The sequence below is a fragment of the Anolis carolinensis genome, chromosome 3, assembly GCF_035594765.1.
Source record: "Anolis carolinensis isolate JA03-04 chromosome 3, rAnoCar3.1.pri, whole genome shotgun sequence".
NCBI classification, from domain to species: Eukaryota; Metazoa; Chordata; class Lepidosauria; order Squamata; family Dactyloidae; genus Anolis; species Anolis carolinensis.
This window is the reverse complement of record NC_085843.1, coordinates 172,660,528-172,686,523: the sequence shown is the minus strand read 5'-3', so window position 1 is coordinate 172,686,523 and position 25,996 is coordinate 172,660,528. Positions and strand designations below refer to the sequence as shown.

Below are 25,996 nucleotides of genomic sequence, written 5' to 3'. Positions count from 1 at the left end.
CCTGATGTTCTGTCCCACTGGAAATGGATTAAAGAATGTTTTGAGGTTCAAAAAGTATTCATGACATCTGTAGCAGCATCTGCCTTAAACATGGGTCTGCCTTACAACAGAAGTCTATCTGACTCAATCTTTTCTGAGTTTCTCGCAAGCTGTTATGTTGTTTGACTTGGCCTATGGTTTTTAAAATTAGGGTAGCTGTTCTGGCTCTTATAATTATCTGTAGTTTAACATTCATTCTTGAGGCTCGTTTTTTTTTTTTAATCATGTACCTAATATTCAAGTTCTTGTTATCCATTATACATCATGTCAAGAGCCCAGAAAGGTTGATAGGCTACACAAATTCAAATTCAGAATTCAAAACGATCTTGACAGACTAGAGAGATGGGCCAAAACTAACAAAATGAAGTTCAACAGGGACAAATGCAAGATACTTCACTTCGGCAGAAAAAATGGAAATCAAAGATACAGAATGGGGGACGCCCGGCTTGACAGCAGTGTGTGCGAAAAAGACCTTGGAGTCCTCGTGGACAACAAGTTAAACATGAGCCAACAATGTGATGCGGCTGCTAAAAAAGCCAATGGGATTCTGGCCTGCATCAATAGGGGAATAGCGTCTAGATCCAGGGAAGTTATGCTCCCCCTCTATTCTGCCTTGGTCAGACCACACCTGGAATACTGTGTCCAATTTTGGGCACCACAGTTGAAGGGAGATGTTGACAAGCTGGAAAGCGTCCAGAGGAGGGCGACTAAAATGATTAAGGGTCTGGAGAACAAGCCCTATGAGGAGCGGCTTAAAGAGCTGGGCATGTTTAGCCTGCAGAAGAGAAGGCTGAGAGGAGACATGATAGCCATGTACAAATATGTGAAGGGAAGTCATAGGGAAGAGGGAGCAAGCTTGTTTTCTGCTGCCCTGCAGACTAGGACACGGAACAATGGCTTCAAACTACAGGAAAGGAGATTCCACCTGAACATCAGGAAGAACTTCCTCACTGTGAGAGCTGTTCGACAGTGGAACTCTCTCCCCGGGGCCGTGGTGGAGGCTCCTTCCTTGGAGACTTTTAAGCAGAGGCTGGATGGCCATCTGTCGGGGGTGCTTTGAATGCGATTTCCTGCTTCTTAGCAGGGGGTTGGACTAGATGGCCCATGTGGTCTCTTCCAACTCTACTATTCTATGATTCTATGATTCTATGAAATGCTTGAAGGGGATGGATATTTGTCTATCAGTTCTGTGTGATTTGTTCTTTATCTTAGTCAACAAAATGTCTTAAGCCAGGTCCGATGCTTATTGAGAGTTTCTCCCTGAGTACTTGAATGACAAGATGGTGTGATTCCAGCAAGTTTAGGCGTGAGATAAGCAAACATCAACTTTTTCTCACTCAGAAAATTGTTGATTTTGGACCATTTTTCAAGGACCTTGATAAGAAACAAATGTTAAGCATTATAAGCACTAGGCATGTGTGATCCCAAAACAAATGGTTCCAAAGTACATACAAAACTAGGGGGGCCTGGTGCTTGGTTTCTAAAGTGTTTCTGAAGTGTACTTAGTGAAAAAAATGTTACTATAATGAAATTACAGTAATTGCACATGCACATAATTAAATAATTACTATCATTGGAGCAACTTCAGAGGCTCATTTCTCCCTCATTTTAAAAGCTGTTGGAGTGAAAGAGGGTGATTTGCATAGTGATTTCCATGGCTAAGTTAAGATTCAAATTCTGTTTTCCTTATTTCCTAGCCAAACACTCCTACCACTATGCAACATTGGTTCTCTACTGTACAGTTTACTTATAATTAAAAGGTGTTACTCTTACTCTCAAAAGTGAGGAAGAGCTGAGAAGCCTTATCACCAAGGTGAAAGAAGAAAGTGCAAAAGCTGGGTTGCAGTTAAACATCAAGAAAACCAAGATCATGGTAACTACACCTATTGATAACTGGCAAATAGAAGGAGAAAACGTGGAAGCAGTGACAGACTTTATATTTCTAGGCGCAAAGATCACTCCAGATGCAGACTGCAGCCAGGAAATCAGAAGACGTTTACTTCTTGGGAGGAGAGCAATGGCCAACCTTGACAAAATAGTGAAGAGCAGAGACATCACACTGGCAATGAAGGTCCGCATAGTCAAAGCAATGGTATTCCCCATAGTAACCTATCGATGCGAGAGCTGGACCATAAGGAAGATAGACGCTTTTGAACTCTGGTGCTGGAGGAAAATCCTGAGAGTGCGTTGGACCGCAAGAAGATCCAACCAGTCCATCCTCCAGGAAATAATGCCTGGCTGCTCACTGGAGGGAAGGATTTTAGAGGCAAAGCTGAAGTATTTTGGCCACATCATGAGGAGACAGGAAAGCTTGGAAAAGATCACGATGCTGGAGAAAATGGAAGGAAAAAGGAAGAGAGGCCGACCAAGAGAAAGATGGATAGACGGTATCCTTGAAGTGACTGGCTTGACCTTGAAAGAACTGGGGGTGGTGACGGCCGACAGGGAGCTCTGGCGTGGACTGGTCCATGAGGTCACGAAGAGTCGGAGACGACTAAATGACTGAGCAGCAACTCTTACTCTAACATAAAATAAGCATGTACTCTATGTACCACTAGCATATATATCCAATGTTGCCCACTGCTGTTGGAGGGGCTTCTGCTCACAGCTTTCATCACTTCTTTCTCTATCCCGCTCCTCATACCCATTACTTTCCCCCTCTCCCCCACTCCCCTTTCCCCCTTCCCCTTCCTTCTTTTTTTCTATCATTCCCCTCCCTCACTTCTTTCTCCTTTCCCTTATTTCTCTCTCACTTACTCTCTTCATTTCCTTCCACTATTCCTCCCCTCCTCAGTTCTGAGAAGGCCTACTCACAAGACAATGGGTCTCTCTTTGTGGCTCTTTCCTTTCTCCCTCCATACATGTCACCTTTCTTTTCCTGTAACATCACAGAGGGTCACTTCACCTACCAATAGCCTTTGTTGCACAGACAGATAAACCAACAGAAAGACATACTTTGGGTTTTATATTGATTATAAAAGCAGAGCTGGTAGAGGTGTGTGTGGAGAGGAAGACCCAAAGACCAGATTGAAAACTCTATCTCTGTAACAAAATAATTTGTATAGAATGGGAACAGCTTGCTGGAAATAGAAGCCTTCTAAAAGAGGCATAGGGAGAGTGACCTCATTTTGTATGATAAAGTGTTGACAAATGAAGTATCTCTTGTTTTCCTAAGTTACATTGCTATCTTTTCTGAAGAATACCTGCCTGGCTGTGCTGCTGGAGTGGGCCACAGCGTTGTGTGACAATACTTTGTTTAATGTTTCTAGGCATCTATGCATGACAGCTATACACAACAAGATGTATAGGTTAATTTGTTTCAAGTTTAGAAAGTTACTTTTTAAAAAGTACTTCATTTAAAATTCCAGTTTTCTAACTGGAGCTGGCTATAGGGAGCACACAATGCCCCTATTAAAGCAGCTCCATTGGCTGCCGATAAACTGCTGGGCCCAATTCAAGGTGCAGGTTTTGACCTATAAAGCCCTATATGGCTCGGGCCCTACCTATCTCCGTGATCGCATCTCTTCCTATGAGCCAGCGCAGACCTTGAGGTCATCTGGGGAGGCTCTTCTCACGCTCCCACCACCATCCCAAGTGCGGCTGGTGGGGACGAGGGAACGAGCCTTCTCGGCAGTGGCCCCCCGGCTCTGGAATGCACTACCAAAAGAGATCAGGCAATCCCCTACATTATCCAATTTCCGTAAGGAACTGAAGACCTGGTGGTGTCAGCAGGTTTTTGAGTAATTACATTGGAATACCGCTGATTTCTGGGCCTGAATATATTGCACAAATTTCCCTAGCCTAAAATGATACATTTTAATATATTGGGTTTATGGTTCCCGTCCCCTTGAACTGGTCATGTAAGTGTTATTTATTGTTATAATTGTATTATTTTACTTTGTTTAATAATGTGTTATTATGTTGTTATGTAACGTTTGTGTTGTTTTTATGACTGTATACCGCCCTGAGTCCCATCCGGGAGATAGGGCGGTATATAAATAAAGTTTTATTATTATTTATTATAATTCCCTGCCTGACTTACTGAGCAGGGCAGTTGCAGGGTGGGTGTTTCCTCTTTGGTTCGGTTCTCCCCTCTCCCAGGTCCCTTTGTGCTTCATGCGCCTGGACTGGGAGTGGGAGAGCTGCAGAAAACCAGGCTGAACCCCCACAGATAGGTCGAATGGGATGCAAGGAGGCAGACTTAAGGAAAGATCTCTTCCCTCAGGTCCTCCAAACAGGTCCTCCTGGGCCTGGCTGCTTCTCCAGCTCAATTGCCTTCAAGCTCTCAATGCCCACCCACTTACCTTTAGGTAGTTGGTTTGTTTGTTGTTTAAGTTTCACCTGGTTCTGTATTTTGTTATGCATCACAACTTGTGGGAATTTGGCATGGTCCCTGGATCCAGTTTGGCTCTTGTACTCAGTATATATAAGGAAGGATTCTTCCAGCCTTATGCCAGGGGAAGGCTATGAAGGGAGTCTGAAGTAGTGTCAGACCAGTGCTTAACATCATCCCCTCTCCAGCCCCAGCTTATGTGACACAATTGGTACAATGTTTATCCCTCTGGGGTCATCGGCTCAGTGTGCGAACTGGCCAATGTTGAGACCTGAGATCTTTGTGTTGCTGCCAATCCCATTTCAGCTGTAATTAATACACTGAAGTTGTGGCTTTTGTTACTCCAACCGCTGTGTGGCTTGTCTTTTTTGGGTGGGGGGGGGGCACATTGCCTTGCACACTCAGCTACTCATTGTGGTTTTTCACTAAACTAAATCATTACCTTTACAAATTACAGCATGGGGGAAGCCTTTGCATTACATTCTATGTTGATTTTTTAAAATTTATTTTTAAGTACATTACAAAGTATGTAATTTGAGCCCCCTTTGGTGCAGCGGGTTAAACCACTGAGCTGCTGAACTTGCTGACCAAAAGGTCAGTGGTTCGAATCCAGGGAGCAAGGTAACCTAGCAGTTCGAAAACATGTAAATGTGATTAGATCAATAGGTACCGTTCCAGCAGGACGGTAAAGGTGCTTCATGCGGTCATGCCAGCCACATGACCTTGGAGGTGTCTATGGGCAATGCCGGCTCTTCGGCTTAGAAATGGAGATGAGCACCAACCCCCAGAGTCGGACACGACTGGACTTAATGTCAGGGAAAAACTTTTACCTTTACCAAGTTTCTGCCAAATACCTTAAAGTGCATTCAGAAAGTAGAGTAAAAATTATTAGTAGTTTCTCATACCCTGTTTCCCCTAAAATAAGACATCCCCAGAAAATAAGACCTAGTAGAGGTTTTGCTGAATTGCTAAATATAAGGCCTCCCCCGAAAGTAAGACCTAGCAAAGTTTTTGTTTGTAAGCATGCCCAACGAGCAAAACACCAGAGCTTGCAGGATCGGTAAATGTTGTACATGGAAATATTGGTAGTAACAAGAAATTCTTGATAGGATTCACAGTTTGTCTGGTTATGCTGGTTTGTGATGACAACTACTGTACAGTATATATAAATTGTTCATTTTTTGTTCAATAATAAGTGTGAATTCTTCATGGAAAAATAAGACATCCCCTGAAAATAAGACCTAGCGCATCTTTGGGAGCAAAAATTAATATAAGACACTGTCTTATTTTCGGGGAAAGGTACATCCTTTAAGTAACTTCTTTGCTACTAATTGTCAATGGATCTTCATAGGCTCTGTGTCACGAAATAATTAACACATTTCAGGAACTACATAACTTGTAATTCAATACCTCCAAGCTCTGATAGTGTTACTCCTGGAGATGGCCCAATGCTTCTTCTGTCCACCTTCTAGTGGCAGTTATCATTACTTGGTGGAAACTGTCATAATAGTTCTAGTTACATGGCTATTGATTCCTGCAGCTGTTGTTCCTGAAACGATCAAATTTCCCATCTTGGCTTTGGCTTACCATAAAATAGCTGTCCCAGGAAAAAGACATATAGAGACAAGAAAGTTTGGACCACATTTTTAATGCATGTATTTTTTTAGCAATTCAGAGAAATGGCTAAGAATTCATATGTGGAATTTTAATCTCTGCATTTTTGGTTATCCCAAAAAGCCACATTGGAGAACTCTACATAGTCTGTAACCCTTCTCAGTTCAGCAAGAATTCAAATTATAAAATGTGTGGGAAGAGAAAAAAAATGATTGGATAACATTTATTAAGCATAAGCTGCATATACAAATTCTGGTGGAATATGGTTTCTGGATAGTTTCTCCTTTGGTTTAGTGAATTCAGTTATTTTAATCAGTGCTTCCAAATTAATTTTTTGTTAAGAACAGCAGTTCTGACTCTATAAAAAGAAGAGCAGTTTTGATTCTATAAAAATAAAATGAAAAATAAAAAGGTCTCTTTAATTACTTAGGGGAGGCATTTTCAAACTATCTGTGTTGCTTATAAAATTAGTTGAATTTTCAGTAAAGCATTACAACTAAATAGAATGTCACTCTCTAAAACAGAAGAATATTAAGAAAATAACATAATAAAATAACTCTCCAGATAAATGAATGCTTGATTGACTTAAATTCATTTCTTTGGCTTCAATATTTCATGCATTGATTTCCCAATTATGAAAAATATTACATTCTTGTTCAATAAATCAATGCAGAGTTGGTTTACTTTTGAGAATTTATTCCTAAAGTGTTTCAAGCAAGAAGCAACTGAGAACAGTGTCTTTGGAGCAATTAACATTTCCTTTCATTCAGGGAAAGAAAAAGAGAAAAGTCAAAATGAAAAAAAAGGGAAGAGAAGTGCTTTAAATCCTTGGTTACCTTGCTTTTTCCGGATCTGGAGAACATTTTCCAGTTAGGCGATGTGAAGTCTAGCACAAACAATAGCAGCCCCAGCAGAGAATGATGCTGGTTTTTCAAACGCTGCCTTAGAAATGAGTCCCTCCGCTCCATGCAAAGTAATTGGTCTAATTAGGTGGAAGGAAGGAGCGCCTTTAAATTCCACAGATATTAAGTCGTGTCATCCACTTAACTTCTTAACATCTGTTCCTACCTCTTGCGCAGCTCCCACCATACAGGTCTGAAGGACACTTCTTGCTCTGGATAGGGGGCCGTATTTTCCCCCCTTTCTCAAACTAAGAAGCGCTGGCCTTCATTTTGATGAAATGAAGCAAGTATGTCACCTCCACCCATCTTTATTTCTCAATTTGATGCATATTTGCTTGGGTAAGTACAACAAACTTCTTGGCTACTAAAAGTAGGATGATAGCATATGCTTCAGCTTTGTAGTGATCCTTGGTAATGTTACCTTCCGACTCTTTCATAATAATTTCCTAAATAGAATTTGCTATTCCTCTCCTCGATCCCACGGATCTCCTCTCCTCTTCTCCTGATAATTATATACTCATAGTTCTAATGGGCTGATTTTTTTTAAAAAGCAATTATTAATCTGTCATTAGAATGATCACTAATTGTATTTTTTTATTTTTTTACTTTCTTTTAACTTTGCTGTTCTCTTGCAGCAAGTAAGTAATTATTTCATTATGGCTTCTTGGTAGGCATCCCTGAGAAAGAAAAGGAAAAAAAAATACTAAGTTTAAGAATATTGTTTAGTTTATTTAGGGATTGCCTCCAGGTCACACGCAGTCAAGAAAACACACTTCATTTATGTACCGTTAGGGAGCATTTTGTGAACGTTCACTAAACTGAATACTTTGAAGCATAAACTGAAGTTGTTATTAATCCCTTTAATTGCATTATCTATATGTATATACAGTAGAGTCTCACTTATCCAACATTCTGGATTATCCAATGCATTTTTGTAGTCTATGTTTTCAAAACATCATGATATTCTGGTGCTAAATTTGTAAATACAGCAATTACTACATAGCATTACTGTGTATTGAACTACCTTTTCTGTCAAATTTGTTGTATAACATGATGTCTTGATGCTTAATTTGTAAAATCATAACCTAATTTGATGTTTAATAGGCTTTTCCTTAATCTCTCCTTATTATCCAACATATTCACTTATCCAATGTTCTGCCGGCCCGTTTATGTTGGATCAGTGAGACTCTACTGTATATATATTATGCTTCTTAGTTGTCTGTGTTATTAAAAACATGGCACTGGAGCCTTTTAAGATGCCCATAAACTTTCTAAATAGTAGATGAGATCTATTAACCTAATTGGTTGTGTTATGAAGTCAGATTGTTCCTATGGGCTTTGATCTTCGCGTTGTATTCAAAAAAGGCAGGCTAGGCAGTTCATCCACTTGCAATTTACAGAATGCTTTCCTTCTGGCTTATTTTCATTTTGATTTGCAGCGCAGGCAAATTATGCTCCTTACTTCTTTGACAATGGACCCAGCAGCACCAATGGGAACATGGCCCTTCTCAGCCTTTCGGAGGACACCGAAGTGGGTTAGTAGCACAATACAATGCCTATTTCTAAAATGATGAAATTTGTATTTATTGTTAATAACAAAAAGACATCACTGGTGTATTTATAGGGACTGTATCCTATGTCTACTTGGTGCAATTTTATTATAAATGACATTAACTTAAATGATTATTTTGTGATGATAATTTGAGGGCATGTGTACACGTGTGTGCATGTTCTAAGCTTTAGTTGTACACAACAAATGGTACATTTATTTATCATGTCAGAAGCAAATTGCGAATATAGTTATAATGTATTTAAAAACACAAACAAAAGTTAAACTTGGCATTATGCTAAATGTCCTTTGACCAGAAGTGGTCACTTGGAGTGCTTCTGGTGTCACTGTGAGAAGGTCCTCCATTATGACAGGACTCGGACTGCATTGTAGTAAATGGTCTGTGTTTTGCTCTTCTCTGCACTCACATGTCGCAGACTCCACTTTTTAGCCCCATTTTTTAAGGTTAACTGCATCTTGTGGTGCCAGAGTGAGGCCTGTTCAACACCTTCCAAGTCACCCAGCCTTCTGTATGCCCAGGTGGGAGTTTCTCATCCGGTATCAGTCATGGATTGAGTTTCCAGGTTTTAGCCTGACACTTTTGGACTCTCGCTTGCTGAGAGGTTTCTGCAAGTATTTCTGTAGATCTTAGGAAGTGAATTCTTGATTTAAGGCATTGGCTTGCTGGCTGGTATCCGAACAGAGGATGGGCTAGAGACAGAGGCGGTCCAACCATAAGGCGAAATAGGCATTTGCCTGTGGCACCATCGTCCCGGGGGCACCATCGTCCTGGGAGGAGGGCACCACTCTCCACCTCCTTCTCTTTCGGGCCTTCCGGCCAGCGCAGACCCACCTTTGCACCACGCAAGCCCACCTTTGGGGCCTTCAGAGATTGTGAGGTCTGTAGGAACTTGGAAGCTAGGTATTATAGGTTTATATATCTGTAGAAGGTCCAGGGTGGGAGAAAGAACTTTTCTTTGAAGCAGGTGTGAATGTTGTAATTAATCACCTTGATTAGCATTTAATGGCCCTGTGGCTTCAAGGCGAAGCTTCTTCTTGCCTGGGAGAATCTTTTTTTGGGAGGAGTTAGCTGTCCCTGATTGTTTACTGTCTGGATTTCTTCTGTTTTCAGAGTGTTGTTCTTTATTTATTGTCCTGATTTTAGAGGGTTTTTTTTAAATACTGAGGGCTATCTGGGTTATCTAAGTCCACACTGCCCTATATCCCTGTTCAATGTTTAGCGCTAAATTTGCAAATATAGTAATTCCTACATAACATTACCATGTATTGAACTGCTTTTTCTATTGATTTGTTGTAAAACATGATGTTTTGGTGCTTAATTTTTAAAATAATAATGTAATTTGATGTTTTATAGGTTTTTCCTTTATACTTCCTTATTATCCAACATTTTCGCTTATCCAACGCTTTTATTTTTCAGTGATTGGTTTGGGGGGGGGGCGCCAAAATTCTGTTCCCCTACACTTGAAAAATACCTAGGGCCGGCTCTGGCTAGAGATGTCAATGCCTTGGTCCTTTGACTACAGGCTGCTACTTCCTGATGGATGTCAGGTGATGCAATACCGGCTAAACAACAGTATAATTTCTCCAGCGGTGTAAGGTGTAGGCATCCTGTGATAATGTGGCCTGTCTCATTGAGCCACATCCACTGTTTTAACATGGTGAGATGTATTCCACACAGGGCATGTGTACTCAGCAGCAGAGTAGTAAAATGCAAGGGCAGATGTCTTCACTATGTCTGGTTGTGATTCCCAGGTTGTGCCCGTCAGCTTTCATACGATATTATTTCTAGCACCTACTACAACAAATGGTGCCATCCAACTAATTAAATAGGGATTTGATTAACAAAAAGAAGCACCCAGATGTGTGCTTTCATCTGCATTTGTTCTGTATACATAATCTTGTTTCCTAGAATGGGGTACTGAGAATGTCTCACCACATCCTCCTAACCCTATGTTGCAGAATACTTCTTCCTTTCTTTTTGTTGCTTTACTGGATCAGTAAACCTCTATGCAATTTTATCCATGACATATTTATCATGGTTGGTTTGCTTTTAATTACTGGTTTGCTTTTAATTACTCTGATTTTATCTGCTTGGATTTTAATGTATTGTCCATTATTTTATTTTGTGTATCATTGAAATGTTTTAAGTTTTTGTTAAATATGTTGTGACGTTGTTTCGGGCTTGTCTCTGTTGTGAGCCGCCCCGAGTCCCTTCGGGGAGATGGGGAGGGATATAAAAATAAAGTTTTTTATTATTATTATTATTATTATTATTATTATTATTATTATTTATTTTAGGGCAGGGACATCAAAACTTAAATGAAATGACAGGCTCAAAGCCCCTTCCAGCACAAATCAGGGGACATACCCAACTTTTCTTTTTGCCCAGACATTGACAGAGAAGCTTTGGTTAAACACCTACATGCTTACATACATATAAATTCACTTTCTCGCACAGGTTTACTTCTTCTATATCTTGTCTGATTAAATTATGTTGCAAATGTCACTGATGCTGTTGGGAATCATCCTGGACTACTCAAATCTAGATGTAGTCAGATAGATGATAGAGTTAGATTGAGGGAATCCTTTCCCTGTTTCCAAAGCATGCCTAGATAGGCTTTACTGTATTTCACTCTATCCTGTTTACGTCACATCCCTTACTTTGAAGTTAGTAGAAATGTGAATCTTTAGGGACACTAACTTCTCATTGGTCAGAATGTCTTTTATGGCCCCAATAAACTGGACTATGAGGTTGGAACCATATTGGTTCACTCTTCTCCCTTTGTCCTTCTAGCTAACAACACGTCTCGCCATTCCTCCTGGCAAGATGTAACTATTTAGATGTTTGTTATTTTTCCTTTCTTATTTTTCCTTAGAAACCAGTCTAGAGTAGACTAGACAGCTCCCAAGCCTTTCTATCTACAATGGAGTTCTTTTTACCTGAATAAATACTTTTTTGAACTTTTACTGAGACTCTGCAGTCCATTGCAATCCTAAATGGTCAAAGGCTTCTCTTTGCTCGCCCTGTGTAAGTAACTGCTGCACTTGAAAGCTTTTGCTTTTGCTACTCTGCTGATTTTTGGTGGAATCTCCCCCAGAGAGGGTTAAATTGAGTCTAACCACTCAGGGATTACCACAACAGATGCCACCAATCATAAGCTTTCCATAGCTAATATCCCTGAACAGCTCCAAAATCTGTGCTGCATCTGCACATGCCCCAGTCTGATTCCTAATAGTCTCTCAAGTGCTAGCTAGCCAACCTAAAGATTCTTGCTATTACAGCTTCCTACTCTATTGGACACAACTGTTCATTTCACATGGAAATATCCAGGCAAAGAGCAAATACTGCAGCCATCTTTGTTCTAATCCAGTGCATCACACCTCACATCTACTTGTAATCTTCATGGCATATGCAATGCGAAATTATAGAAATGACTAAAGTTCTAGCAGGCAACTCTAGCAATGGTGAAATAAATCTCTTTACCTTACTTATTAAAGTGGGAGGTAGTGGCTTCCATGTCAGGACAGTGAATCTGATCTGGCTTTTAGTATGAACTTTTATTGTCTAAGGTTTTCATGGCTGGAATCACTGGAGTGTTGTGTGATTTTGGGGCTGTATGGCTGTGTTTTAGCAGCATTTTCTTCTGACATTTTGTCTGCATTTATGCTTGGCATCTTCAGAGGATCTGAGGGCGATAAAGCAAGTGTATATAACGGGTGGAATGTCCAGGGAGGGAAAAAGAACCAATGTCTATTAACCAAGTGTGAAAGGTGCAATTAGCAAGCCTGGAGTCTGAAAAGGGTTGTACCTAGGAATAGAAAGAATGTTTGAAAAACTTTGAAAAGAGACAAGAAATGTTTATTAAGTATTGAGGAACACCAACAAGAATAATAATGGACTGCTTAGAATCATCACAATTTAGAGCCTTTTTGCGGGGCTGGGGAGCCCTGTCCTATGGCAAAGCTAAAATTTATCCCCTCCCACTACCAAATACTTAAGCAGTGGCAATAACTCTGGGGATTACAAAAAGCACTGGGAGCAATCTACAGTTTACATAAATGTGACAAAATGGCTTGAGGGCAGCATACACCTGTATTGCCCAGTTTGATGTGAAATGTGTTGGCAATTGGCAACTGAATATAGTCCTCTAAGAAGTATTGTGTTTAGAATGGCACCCCAAGGATACAAAAGTGCATCTGAAGCATTTGCTGGCAAATGTAATACGCAGCAGCAAAACGTGCACTCTTTGTCTTTTGGCCAAAAAAGATGTGCATTGCCATTGCTGCCTGCTTCCCTTTTAAAACAAACATGTTAGAGCACCAAAGTTTCCCGCAATTGAAAGGAAAACCTTGGGATCTACTGATGTTGTAGAATGAGTGCACTTTAAATGCCTTGGTTCAATGCTATAGAAACCTGAGGGCTGTAGTTTGATAAGGCCTTGAGACTTTTCTGCCAAAGAATGCTGATGCTTCACCAAACTACAAATCCCAGGATTGTACAGCATTGAGCCATGGTCACTAAATGAGAGATGCTGTGCCTAAAATAGGAGCTCCAGGTGCAGCTCCTGAAGCTGCTTCTCCTTTGGCTTTGGCTCGGGACTAATATCATCATATAATGCGAATCTAATGCGCACCCTAAGTTTGGAGAGATCATTTAGCCAAAAAAGATGAACATCAGATATGAATAAATACAATATTTGTTGTGAGTAGTGGTACAAAAGTGAACCAAGGCTTTGCCATTGTGTACAGCCTGAGAATACATCTTGACACTTCCTAAGACAATGAATGACATTTCTAACTGCTTGTACTGTGCTGCAAGCCATTACAACAAAGGGCAAGAAGCCAGGGAGAGTCTCCTGGCAGTGTAAAGAAAGCGGCCTCCACAATCCCATCTATTTCACTTTATACTGCTATAGGACAGGACTTCTACTTAATCCAAAAACGTTTAAGCAAAGACCACCTGTGTCTATGGATGTACATTAACAAAAGGTCTTCCATAATTATGATCATTATTTCTTATAATCTTCCTGAAAAAACTATTCTTTCTTTTCAACACTACCAGTTTATAAATCTCTTAAAAACAGTGTTTGAGGAGGTGTAATGAATATATATAATGCTTTGAGAGCTAGTAAGCTCATATCCTCATATTATGGAATTGTTACTCTTAAAAAGATTACTCTAACACACAGTAATTCTCAAATAGTTGATTTGAAGAATGTGTATTTTCTTCTTCACCTACCCCCTTCTGGATTAACGCTTGAAATATTTCATTGTTCCACCCTCTATCTATCTATCTATCTATCTATCTATCTATCTATCTATCCATCTATCCATCCACCTATTATCTAACTACAGTAGAGTCTCACTTATCCAACATAAACGGGCCGGTAGAACGTTGGTTAAGCGAATATGTTGGAATAAGGAGGGATTAAGGAAAAACCTATTATACATCAAATTAGATTATGATTTTACAAATTAAGCACCAAAACATCATGTTATACAACAAATTTGACAGAAAAAGTAGTTCAATATGCAGTAATGTTATGCTGTAATTACTGTATTTACGAATTAAGCACCAAAATATCACGACGTATTGAAAACACTGACTACAAAAATGCGTTGGAGAATCCAGAATGTTGGATAAGTGAGACTCTACTGTATCTACCATATTTGACCTTTTAATAGTCGCCACTGTGAAATAGTCAAACCCCCTTTCTCAATCCCAAAATTGGTAATTTTGTTTTCCTTGCATAATAGTTGTAGTCTTGATGCATCACCCCAATGTACTGCTGTCAGACAATCAGCATACAGTGTAACCAGTGGAGAAAGATAGACCCCCTCTGCTATGAACAGTTTAGCTAGGCTTCTTTCTCCACATGCCTCGCTGCACTACATAATAGGAGTGTGCAAATCCATTCTGTTTTCATTTCAAATTTTGGGTGCTCCCCATTCTGCCTTTGGTAAGATTCTGGAAGATTAGGAGAGGGGTGTTTGGATTTATAATTTGGAACCCTGAGTTCTGTTTCTTTTTTGGGAAGAATCTTCCCAAAAACAGAACAAGGGGAGGGGTTACCCAAAAACAGAATGAAAACAGAATGGATTCTATACAATTTCCCCACACCTACCACATAAACAGGACCCCTGGTGGTGGCGCAGTGTGTTAAAGCACTGAGCTTCTGAACTTGCAGACCGAAAGGTCCCAGGTTCAAATCCCAGGAGCGGAATGAGTGCCCGCTGTTAGCCCCAGCTCCTGCCAACCTAGCTGTTCGAAAACATGCAAATGTGAGTAGATCAATAGGTACCACTCCGGCAGGAAGGTAAGTGTGCTCCATGCAGTCATGCCGGCCACATGACCTTGGAGGTGTCTACGGACAACGCCGGCTCTTCGGCTTAGAAATGGAGATGAGCACCAACCCCCAGAGTCGGTCATGGCTGGACTTAACATCAGGGGAAAACCTTTACCTACTACATAAACAACAGCTTTGTCTGCCTGCCTGCCTTTTAGCTGCGTCACTTCATTTGGCTGAGTCAAAAAGTGGGCAAGTGAAGCACCATTGCTGGAAGAGGGGCAGTCATTCAGGCAAGTGAAGTTTCACTCACCTGAGTTCAAAGGCACTGGATTGAAGAGAGCTGATAATATCACTCTCTTCAACCCACTACCCACTGCTTCCAGATTCAGCTGTGAGAAGCACCTTAGGTGAAAGACAGCAGGTGGGTGCATAGGTGAGTGAGGCACTATAGTTGAACGGAGGGATTTTTTTTTTTTACCATGTAATAGGCACTCACCTTTTTGTGGCTAAAAAAGGGATAAAAAGTACAACTATTGTGCAATGAAATATGGTATATCTGAACTAGCTTCCAGAACACAAAACAGACATTCTTCTAGCCACTGTGAGATGTCCCATATATTTCTTTCCTGGAGTCCTGCTCTCCCATTTGCCATTGCAAAAGCTGGATCAAAATGGTACCTTTTTTAACAAGAATGGGATAGCATTTTTGAAGGTATGAAAATTAGGGACACAAACTATTATTGATGGGCTGGAACAGTGTGCATTCCAGAAACCACGGCCTAATGGCCACAATTCTGCTCCACCCAATACACAGAGACACAGAGAGAATACTCTCACAGAATGATATCTTGCTGCCAATACCAATTCAATATAAGACTACAGCAGCGAAAATATAGAAGGGGAGATCATTTTGGATGACTTCAGCTTATTGTCCCATATTATAGTTAAAGTATTTTTTTCTGAGACTTTTGAACCAGTCCTGAATTGAAGAATGGATAAAATTCAGCTGAACTGGAAGTTAAAAGTTTCCCCCCGCAATATAAGCAATGGGACATTTTTTTTCCCAGCTCCTAAAAGCAGAAAGTTGTTTTGAGGGGTCCAGGACAATCTATGCAGCATACTGCCTCAGTTATTATTTATTTTGTGTCAAAAGCTACTGCCTCAGTAGCCTTCCAGTATCTGTATGATGATCTCACTCTTCCTAATAGTAAGACCGGTAGTGATCATGGTTCCCTTTTCTTCTCCGGAGAGTATTGACATTTCTCTGTAAAACTAGCTTTGTCTAAATATCCAGGTGTATCATTTGGGATGACAGCATTGCTTGTATGAGAAGAAAACCAAACCTGCATAGGGTCTCCTGTATTAAAGGACAGAGTATTGATGAGTACAGCCAACATGCTGAATCATTTTATCTCGGCACACTTCTGCCCTCTCAAAACACATTACAGAGGAAATCACTGTTTTAGCCTTATTGACAAAAGCAAGGAAATCATGTATAAACAATATATGTTCCTTCTTCAAAAATTTGTAATATAAATGCTACACACCTGGAAATGTTATTCCATATGCTCAGAAGTTTGCATATAGAACCTTGATCGTGAAGAAATGGCAGTCTGCACAAGCTCAGAGACTCTTCTGCTTCATCCAACCTACAAATGTCGGCACAGAACAGATTGTACACTTTTGCCAGACAATAGGCTAAAATCACACATTAAAATACATATCAGCTGAAAATTCACTTTCCATTAAAGAAGGTTATATCCTGGTTGATATGTAGGATTGCCTGTGGCAGTGATGGCCAACCTATGACACACGTGTCAGCACTGACACGCCTAACCATTTTTGCTGACACGCTGCTGCATGCAGATTGATTGGATGACTATGTCTTTTGTGGCCAAATTTGGTGTGATTTGGTCCAGTGGTTTTGTTGTTTACTCCATGGGAATTATGCACATTATATTTAATTATATATAATCTCATTGTATTATTCTATTATTGTAGTATATTATCATATTATTACTATTATATTATTATTATATTATTCATTATTCATGACTACATTGAAACTAGAATAGAGAGAAAGCGTGGAAACTGCAAGAGGTAGCATAGATTGTTGTACATGGAAATAGTGGTAATAAATAGTTTTTAATTTATTAAATAGTTATAATTATACATTTTTGTTATTTGAACTATACATATTGTGAAATTATGGCTTTTCCCCCCCGAAGTGACACACCACCCAAGTCATGCTAGGTTTTTTAGTGAATTTTGACACACCAAGCACAAAAGGTTGCCCATCATTGGCCTATGGATTCCCCAACCCCATTACTCTGTACTTTTATCAGCTGCATAATGCATTTTGTCTCTGGCACGCAACTATCCTTAAGTAGCCAAATTAGATATTGCATTGAAGATCGGTATATTTTTCAGTTAACGACATTGTGACTTTAAAGGAGGAGCTTTTACCTGTACTTTTCCCATTAGAAATTGCATTTCCAAACTATTATGGCCTGGGCTTCTAGAATCATATCTAATTTGATCCTTAAGCAAGTTATTCTCCTATCCTCACACAATGCTAACCTTCTTTTCAAGATTGTTGTAAGGCAGTGATATGATATTTTTTGAGGTGATTGTTTCAGCTTGTGGCAAGCATAATGGAAGGTCACATGCAGGAAATGCATTTCATATGTTCTTCATAAACACATCTATAAAAATCTCCCTTCTTCCCTCCCTCTCACACACAGGAAGGTAATTTTTCAGTAATTTCATTCTTGAAAGAAGAAACAAGAAATGTTATCCTTCCTACAAAAAAGGTTTTCAAAAACTACACATCAGGGTTTATTCTGTACAAAATGTGCACATGGGTGTTTTTGTGAGAAAGACAACACCAAACTCTTTTACACAGAGAACAGCATGAAAACCAATATTAGTCTCCATGCATAAAATGCTGTTTTCAGCATACAAAATGCATGTTACTTTTTTTTACAGAATAAGTCTCAAATTATGAATATTCTCATCAGCCCAAGCTTGCTTGTCAAGGTTTTCCCAACTCAAGAAATCTGTTTTCAACATTTAAAAAGGAAAATCCAAATATTCTTTCCATATCTACATACTCTCCATCCACTCTTTCATACATACACAGAATCAGTAAACCTGCAACCTTTTTTGTTGAGAAAGATGAAAAGTGATTTAAGGCTAGGAACTGTCACTTCAAGATGATGGTAGCATCCTCGAGTGATGATTTAATCTGGTCTTCACTCTTCCTTCATTTCCTTGGCAGGGTTAATGTCATGTAAGCAAATATATATCAGGAGTAGTTTTTTCCTTTATGTAGAGCCAAAAAAAGATTACCGGTATCTGTATATGCCAATGTATATGTGTAGCTGCATTTTTAGACAGAAGTACTTTATTCCTAGTCGAAGAACATTGCATCTCACCATAGTGAGGAAGACTGTATCCAGGTGAGATAAAGCTATGACCAACAGGTTTGAATGTTTATTTAGATGGTTGGTTGTCTAGTTGGGCACCTGAAAACTCTCTGCATGCTTTCTTTGCATTTAAACATGGACTGAACAGACCTTCAGATAGGGCCTATTTCAATAAAATATTTCAATAACTCAAATGTGGTCAGTTTAAGATGACATCTGTTGCTTCAAAGCAACAGTTCTGACTGGCTCCACTTGCCCCCACCTTTACCTATAGGCAGGCCCGTAGCCAGGATTTTTATTTGAGAGGGGATGGGATTTTGGTTCGGGGGGGGGGGGGGTGCTGGGGGTGAGTCTGGGTGAGAGAGGATCTACCCTAGCAAACCTTTTGTATCATTATCCCAATACTCCCATGCATATGGGATATATTGAGCATGGTGATCAGATCATGATATGAATAAACATAACAGTTTAAACAATAAATGTAAGGCCTTCTCGTGGACCACTCTGAGAATTTTGGGGGTGGGGGGCTGAACCCCCTCAAGCTCCCCCCCCCCAGGCTACATGCCTGCCTATAGGCCAACTTCAGGGTCTGCTGTCCTGCCTCTTCCCTGTTTTTGAGGGCACTGGGATTTAACAGAGGAAATTCAGCAGGGACCTTTGTGGACTGAATGGGGAGAAGTGGTGTCAAAATTGGCACGTGGATCAGCAGTTCCTAATCTGTGTTGTAAAAATTATAGCAGCATAACATATGTGAAATGTTTCTGTGCTTTTATAGCATTCTAGCTGGCTTTATGGAAGGTATTGCCCAGATGATGACTATGTGCAGAAAGTGTTTTTGTGTGCATGTGCCTTGAATCACCTATCAATTTGTGATGGCCCAATACATTTCATGGGGTTTTCTTAGTTTAAGGATATTCAGAGGTGTTTTGCCAGTACATTCCACTGAAATATATCCTACAATATCTGATTTTTGTTAGTGGTCATCCATTCAAGTAGTAACTCGTCCTGACCCTGTTTGGTTTTTAAGATGTGGCTGGCAGCTTTGGTATATTTAAGCTGCTACATGCTTTTCAGGTCTAGAGATATCCCATGGCACATTGTCTAGGTTTTCAGCAGCTACCAAAACACAAAACTGCAGCATAAACTTTTCCAGGGTCTCTCCTTCTTGTACCTCAGCTTCTGTTGGCATACAGAACAGAGAAACTAACATGCATAGTGTTTGAGGTGTCCCTGATATCAGGGTCTGAAACAAAGTCTGGATTGAGTCATCTGCCCCACTGATCATTTCTCCTTTGTTCTGCTCCCTACCTTCCTTCTCATGCAAGCAAAAACTCTACCTTTCAATTATCCTCCCAACATTTATTGTTCCCATTGAATTCCTGATAAATTGGTTCTCTAGTTGGCTAGATGCCTGGATGAAGTTTCAGAACAACTGGAACCTTACTAATGGCCATAGGGGAAGAGATTGCTGTATTTGCTTTTGTTTGCATTTGGTTGTGCCCATAAAGATAAGACTTTCTTTTAACTCACTTTTGCTTTCGGTAAGAGGAGGCAGGAGTGCTGAAGATAGATTTTTAATTGGTGTTAATTCTGTGCTGGGAAGTGTTCCCAGGGTGTTAATGGTATGGAGAGTTGGTGCTCAGAAAGGTGTAAAAAATATCACTTAGTCATGAGCTTGAGCTGAAAAGGAAAGTCATAAAGCCCTCCAGTTTTAATTCTTTATTAACAGTTTAACAACCACACAACTAGTGAGGCATCTGTAGATATTCACAACATCAGTTTGGTAGAAAAGCCACAGGAATGATCAGTGAATTTGTTCCATTTTTGAATGATGTCCCTGATCTCCAAAAAGCCATGAAGATAAATATTTCATGCTTTCCTCCATTATTGGTCATTTCTTTTTTAGCTGCCCAAGAGTCTCTTACATTTGCTATTTCCTTTTCCATGAAAAAATAAATAGAATGAGCACATAAAATACCAGATTTTGCTTTATATGTACAAAAGGGAAGCTGAGGGATATAGCTGTTGAGGAAAGTTTCCTCTGTAAGCTGTACCCATAACCTTTCTTGGTTTCTGTCTTAAATTGGGGAGCACAGGCATTGTTATGGAGGTACTCTGGTGTATTTGAAACATTAGACCAGAATCCATGCCATGAGCTCAGCCCAAGTTGAAGAATGTTAACCATCTGAAGGCTGGAGACCCAGCATGGGAAAAAAACCCTGATAAAGTGAATCTAGCCTGAGAAAAAAAACTAATAATGGCAGCCAGCTCAAATTGCTGCCAAAAGGGTTCTCAAGAACGGAGGGGGTGGGGTTCAGGGTGGTATTGGACTAAACATTTTCCTGAGTGTTCTTCAGTCATAATTTTGCTGTTGTGTAGAAACATATTTCCAAGCTCTTTTGTATCTTTGGCCCCTTCTACACGGCTACACGGCTACTACATCTAGATTATCTACTTTCAACTTGATAATGTGACAGTGAAGACTCATATAATCCAGTTCAAATCAGATAATGTGGATTACCTGCTTTGATAATCTGGATTATATGGCAGTGGAGAAGGGACCGTACACTGCTACCAAAGTTCTGCCATCATCACAGGCATATCCATTTAGCTCTTAAGGAAAACCCTGCAAGATATACCAGGAATATTTGTTTGATGGGGCGCTGATATATTAGAAACCTTTGGTTTCATTCAGAAAATTACAATTCCTACAATTCAGGGAAGGGGTGGCATTTAAGGTACTTCACTTCGGCAGAAAAAAATGCAATGCAAAGATACAGAATGGGGGACGCCTGGCTCGAGAGCAGTACATGTGAAAAAGACCTTGGAGTCCTCGTGGACAACAAGTTAAACATGAGCCAACAATGTGATGTGGCAGTTTAAAAAGCCAACGGGATTCTGGCCTGCATCAATAGGGGTCTAACGTCTAGATCCAGGGAAGTCATGCTCCCCCTCTATTCTGCCTTGGTCAGACCACACCTGGAATACTGCGTCCAATTTTGGGCACCGCAGTTGAAGGGAGATGTTGACAAGCTGGAAAGCGTCCAGAGGAGGGCAACTAAAATGATCAAGGGTCTGGAGAACTAGCCCTATGAGGAGTGGCTTAAAGAGCTGGACATGTTTAGCCTTGAAAAGCGAAGGCTGAGAGGAGACATGATAGCCATGTACAAATATGTGAGGGGAAGTCATAGGGAGGAGGGAGCAAGCTTGTTTTCTGCTGCCCTGCAGACTAGGAAGCGGAACAATGGCTTCAAACTACAGGAAAGAAGATTCCACCTGAACATCAGGAAGAACTTCCTCACTGTGAGAGCTGTTCGACAGTGGAACTCTCTCCCCCAGACTGTGGTGGAGGCTCCTTCTTTGGAGGCTTTTAAGCAGAGGCTGGATGGCCATCTGTCGGGGGTGCTTTGAATGCGATTTCCTGCTTCTTAGCGGGGGGTTGGACTGGATGGCCCATGAGGTCTCTTCCAACTCTACTATTCTATGATTCTAAGACAGTTTAGGACTGAAACAATCCTATGCAAAGTATGTAATGTTATTGAACCCATTCCTAACAGATACTCATAGGATTGGACTAAGTCAGGCATGGGCAAACCCAGGCCCATGGGCCAGACATGGCCCTTTGGCCTCTTCTCTCAGACCCCTGTCTGTTTCGGTCCTCCTCTGAGCATGCAGACGCAGCAGCCCACTGTGTCCCCAGGCTGAGAGGATGGCTGAGGCAGAGACACAGCGCTGATGAGCTGTCTCCAGAGAGCTTTCACCAGTGCTGTGTTTCTCCTTCTCCTCTGAGTCTTGGGAGGGCAGGCTGCCTTTCCCAGACTCAGAGGAGAAGTGAGGAGGGAAATGTAGCACTGGTGAGAACTCTCTCTAGCGCCATGTTTCTCCTTCTCATTTGAGTCTTGGGAAGGTGGGCCACCTTCCCTGGACTCAGTGGAGAAGCAGGGGAGATACACGGTGCTGGCAAGATGGCTATCAACCGCATCATATTATTCCTTCACCTCTGAGCCTTGGGAAGGCATGCCTTTCCCGGACTTAGAGGAGAAATGAGGGAGAAACACGGTGCTGGAAAAAGGATTCCCACCCACTTCATGTTTCTCCTTCTCCTCTGAGGATTGGGAAGGTGGGCCACTTTATCTGGACTCAGAGGAGAACCAGGGGAGAAACACAGTGCTGGTTAGATGACTATCACCAGAGCCATGTTATTCCTTCTCCTCTGAGCCTTGGGAAGGTGGGTCTTCCCCAGACTCAAAGGAAAACTGATGAAGAAACACAGTGCTGAAGAAAGGGTTTTCGCCAGCTCCATGTGTTCTCCTTCACCTCTAAGGCTTGGGAAGGCGCACCTGTACCTTTCCCAGACTTAGAAGAGAAGCGGGGGAGAAACACGGTACTGGTAAGAACACTCTTGTGAGTGCCGTGTGTCTCTTCCTCTTCCAGCCCCACCCACACTCCCTCCCGGCCCGACCCTTGCAGCCAGACCCAGAAGGTGGCCCCAGGGCAACAAAGTTTGCCCATGCCTGGGCTAAGTAGATATTTCTTGCAATGCTACCTGCTGTAATCATAATTAATAATAATAATAATAATAATAATAATAATAATAATACTTCATTTATATTCCACCCTTCTCCCCAAGGGGACTCAGAGTGGATTAACATATAAACAAACACAGGCAAATATTCAGAGTCTTGTTACAATGAGACAAACATACACAGACAAAGGCTTCTCCTATCATTTCTGGCTCTGGAGCCGGTGCTCATCCCTGTCTCTGGGGGAGGTGCTCTTTTCCATTTCCAAACTAAGGAGCTTGTGTTGTCACCTCCTGGTCGTGTCATCAGTGTGACTGCTTGGAGCATCTTTTTTCCTTTTCCCGCTGAAGCGTTATCTATTTATCTACTCACATTTGCATGTTTTCAAACTGCTAGGTTGCCTGGAGCTAGGGCTAACAGCGGGAGCTCACCCCTGCAGATTCGAACTGGTAACCTTCAGATCAGCAATTCAACAGCACAAGGGTTGCACCACCCATTCATAGGCCCTTGTATATTTCTGTTCTGGATATGCTACAGAAGTTCATCCAAGCCCAATTTGGATTTGACCCTAGGGGGTTAAGATGTCTTGTAGCAGGTGGCTAACTAAATAAGATTTGGAGTAAAATCCAAATGATTATGAAAAGAGCTTCTGGAAATTTTCCTATATATATGGATGGAATGAATTCTAGACCTTCACATAGCTCTTCCAGATGGAGGAAATGAGGAGGTTGTAGTATTTGTGGCTTAGTTTGATTTATATGTTGCTTTTTGATATTTCTGTTGTCCCAGTCTATTTTCTGGCAAATCCTGGAAGCATTTGCAGTATTTTTACTTTCATATGGGTTTCTTTTCCGCTCTAAGAACAAAGAGTACTGTTTTCTTCTTCATTTTAATTTTTCCTCTTAGTTGGTAGTGTAATAGTATGCCAATGCCTCAGTGAAATTACACTTTGACGCTCTAGCACTATAACCCTGAAACATTTTTTTTTAAAAAAAGGGGGGGGGCTGTCCTTTGAACTATGATGATTCCATAAACTATGCTCCCGCTTTAAAAGATAAATTCAGAAGAGCCCTGGTGCAGATATAAGAAATTGCTATAACCAATCAAAAATTGGAATAAGTGGATATAGAGGTGACAACAATATGCAAAATCCAAGGAGCTGTAATAAAACACTTTTCTTTATTGCAGTATTATCTCTAGATCTTTCTGTAAGAGCCCATAGCTTAGGAAGCCTAAATAAATCCTTTCTCAGAACCCACTTTTGCAGAGGCATCTCAAGTAAATCCTCACCTCCTCCTAACCTCCTAACAGGCAACATCACAGCATTAAGGTTAATTGACTTATTACTACTTCCATACAAATATACTTTCAGAATATCAGTAAGTTACACATAATTAGTGGCTTGTGGTTATAATTATAATAGAATTATGACAACACTGCCGTGGCAATGTGATAAGGAAAATTCCCTCCTTTTAGAATGTAACTGTTATTTGAAGTTACTTTTCTAGTAGCAGGAGTCTGACCTCACTAACTGAATGTCACATGATTCATGTACTGATTCATGATCTCTATCAGGTTGTCTTTGTTTACTTAACAATGAGTTAGGAGAAAAAAAATGTTCTATATCAAAGTATAACACATTATATCATTCTTAGAAGCTTTAGAATAACAATTATGATTAATTTTGGGGGAGGGAATAGGATAGCTAACTCTCAATTTTAAAAATTGTAAAAAAAAATTTCATGTCAGGAGCAACCGGAGTTGCTTCTGGAGTGAGAGAATTGGCCGTCTGCAAGGACGTTGCCCAGGGGACGCCCGGATGTTTTGATGTTTTACTATCCTTGTGGGAGGCTTCTCTCATGTCCCCGCATGGAGCTGGAGCTGATAGAGGGAGCTCATCCACACTCTCCCCGGGTGGGATTCGAACCTGGCAGCTTTCAGGTCAGCAACCCAACCTTCAAGTCACAAGGCTTTTATCCCCTAGGCCACCGGAGGCTCAAAAAATGTAATTAAGTATAGTAGTTATAGATTTGAAGGGGGGCTAAAATGGCTTCTAATAAATTTTAAAAGGAACTTTCCAAGCTCTGCTTGAAATATATACAATGCTTATAATATACACATTTACATGTTAAAAATATACTATTGTAAGTAAGACTGGATTCTTTTCTTTTTTTAAAAATGATATTGCTATTATAAAATAATATTGACATTTAATATGACTTTTATTGATGAAATCTCCTAGAACAATTTAGAAGTAATTTTCCAAATCTCTCCCAGGTACTCATGTATATACTCTAAATGGAACTGATCCAGAAGGAGATCCAGTAACATATGGCATGGCGTTTGAAGCTGGGTCAAGAAATTATTTTACCATCAATGCAAATTATGGAAATGTTACACTCATCGAGGAGCTGGACCGAGAGGTATAATGCAAAACAGCAGAACCTAGCTATGCTGCAACACCCAATTTTGATTTTTAATATGTTGGTTGTTGATGGTCTAGTTTTACTGAGGCAATAAATTCATGTTTGGGTTATATTGCTTCTAGGAGGAAGTCTTGTCATGAATACTTTTTTTAAACATTAAAAAGGTTATTTAATTCCATTTCCAATGAGACAGAGTATATCACTGAGCAATACAGAGAAAGTAGTAGACACACATAGGCTATATAACTACATTGGGTACACAAACAAAGGGGATATACATTTTACTCAGCATTCACACACATATAAACATTTATTCATTCATCATGCATACATTTCTATCCCTTTTTTAATGCTCCTGGAGAAGAAAACCGCAGGCTGGCTAGATTACTTTTCCCTGCAAATCTGCAATTCTGCAAATACACCATCTCTCTCCATCCCTTGGAGAAAGCAGCAGGTGACCAGACTCTGTGTTCCATTGCAGATCTGACACAATTTTGAAAAATAAAGAGGTCTCTTAAATAGCATTTTTCTTTCTGATGTTGTTCCAAATTTTTGTAAATGACTGACAGGTTGTTTTGCCACCTAAAACATGCTGAATCCATCAGTTCCAGACAGATATTAGTTTTCCTTCTTAAGTAAAGAGCATTGTTTGACTTCCGTAACTTAAAAGCATCATTGTCACTGGTAATGTAAATATGTTGTTTTCCACCACAAGGGTAATCATTTGTCTCTGGTCATGTCAGCAGTTTTTTAGTTTTTCCTTCATCAGCTTTTTACAGTTTTCTATAATTCATTCTTCCTAGGATGGTATCTTCAGGCTATATAGGCCCCAACCATACACCTTACATACAATTTCATTCAAACCACACAT

The 25,996-nt window shown here is 40.4% G+C and overlaps 1 protein-coding gene across 2 annotated transcripts in view; it reads left to right on the top strand.

The window, feature by feature from the left end:
- Positions 1-6,287: 6,287 nt before the first annotated feature.
- Positions 6,288-25,996, top strand: part of cdhr1 (cadherin related family member 1) — an 80,198-nt gene continuing 60,489 nt past the window's right edge. Inside the window, exons 1-3 of one of the 2 annotated variants that reach the window (XM_062975817.1) lie at positions 6,288-7,227; positions 8,328-8,423; positions 24,977-25,122. In XM_062975817.1, coding sequence (XP_062831887.1) covers positions 7,167-7,227; positions 8,328-8,423; positions 24,977-25,122 — 303 coding nt within the window. In that variant the 5' untranslated portion in view covers positions 6,288-7,166. The remainder of the gene's footprint in view (positions 7,228-8,327; positions 8,424-24,976; positions 25,123-25,996) is intronic. The other variant, XM_008114451.3, reaches the window with a different exon arrangement.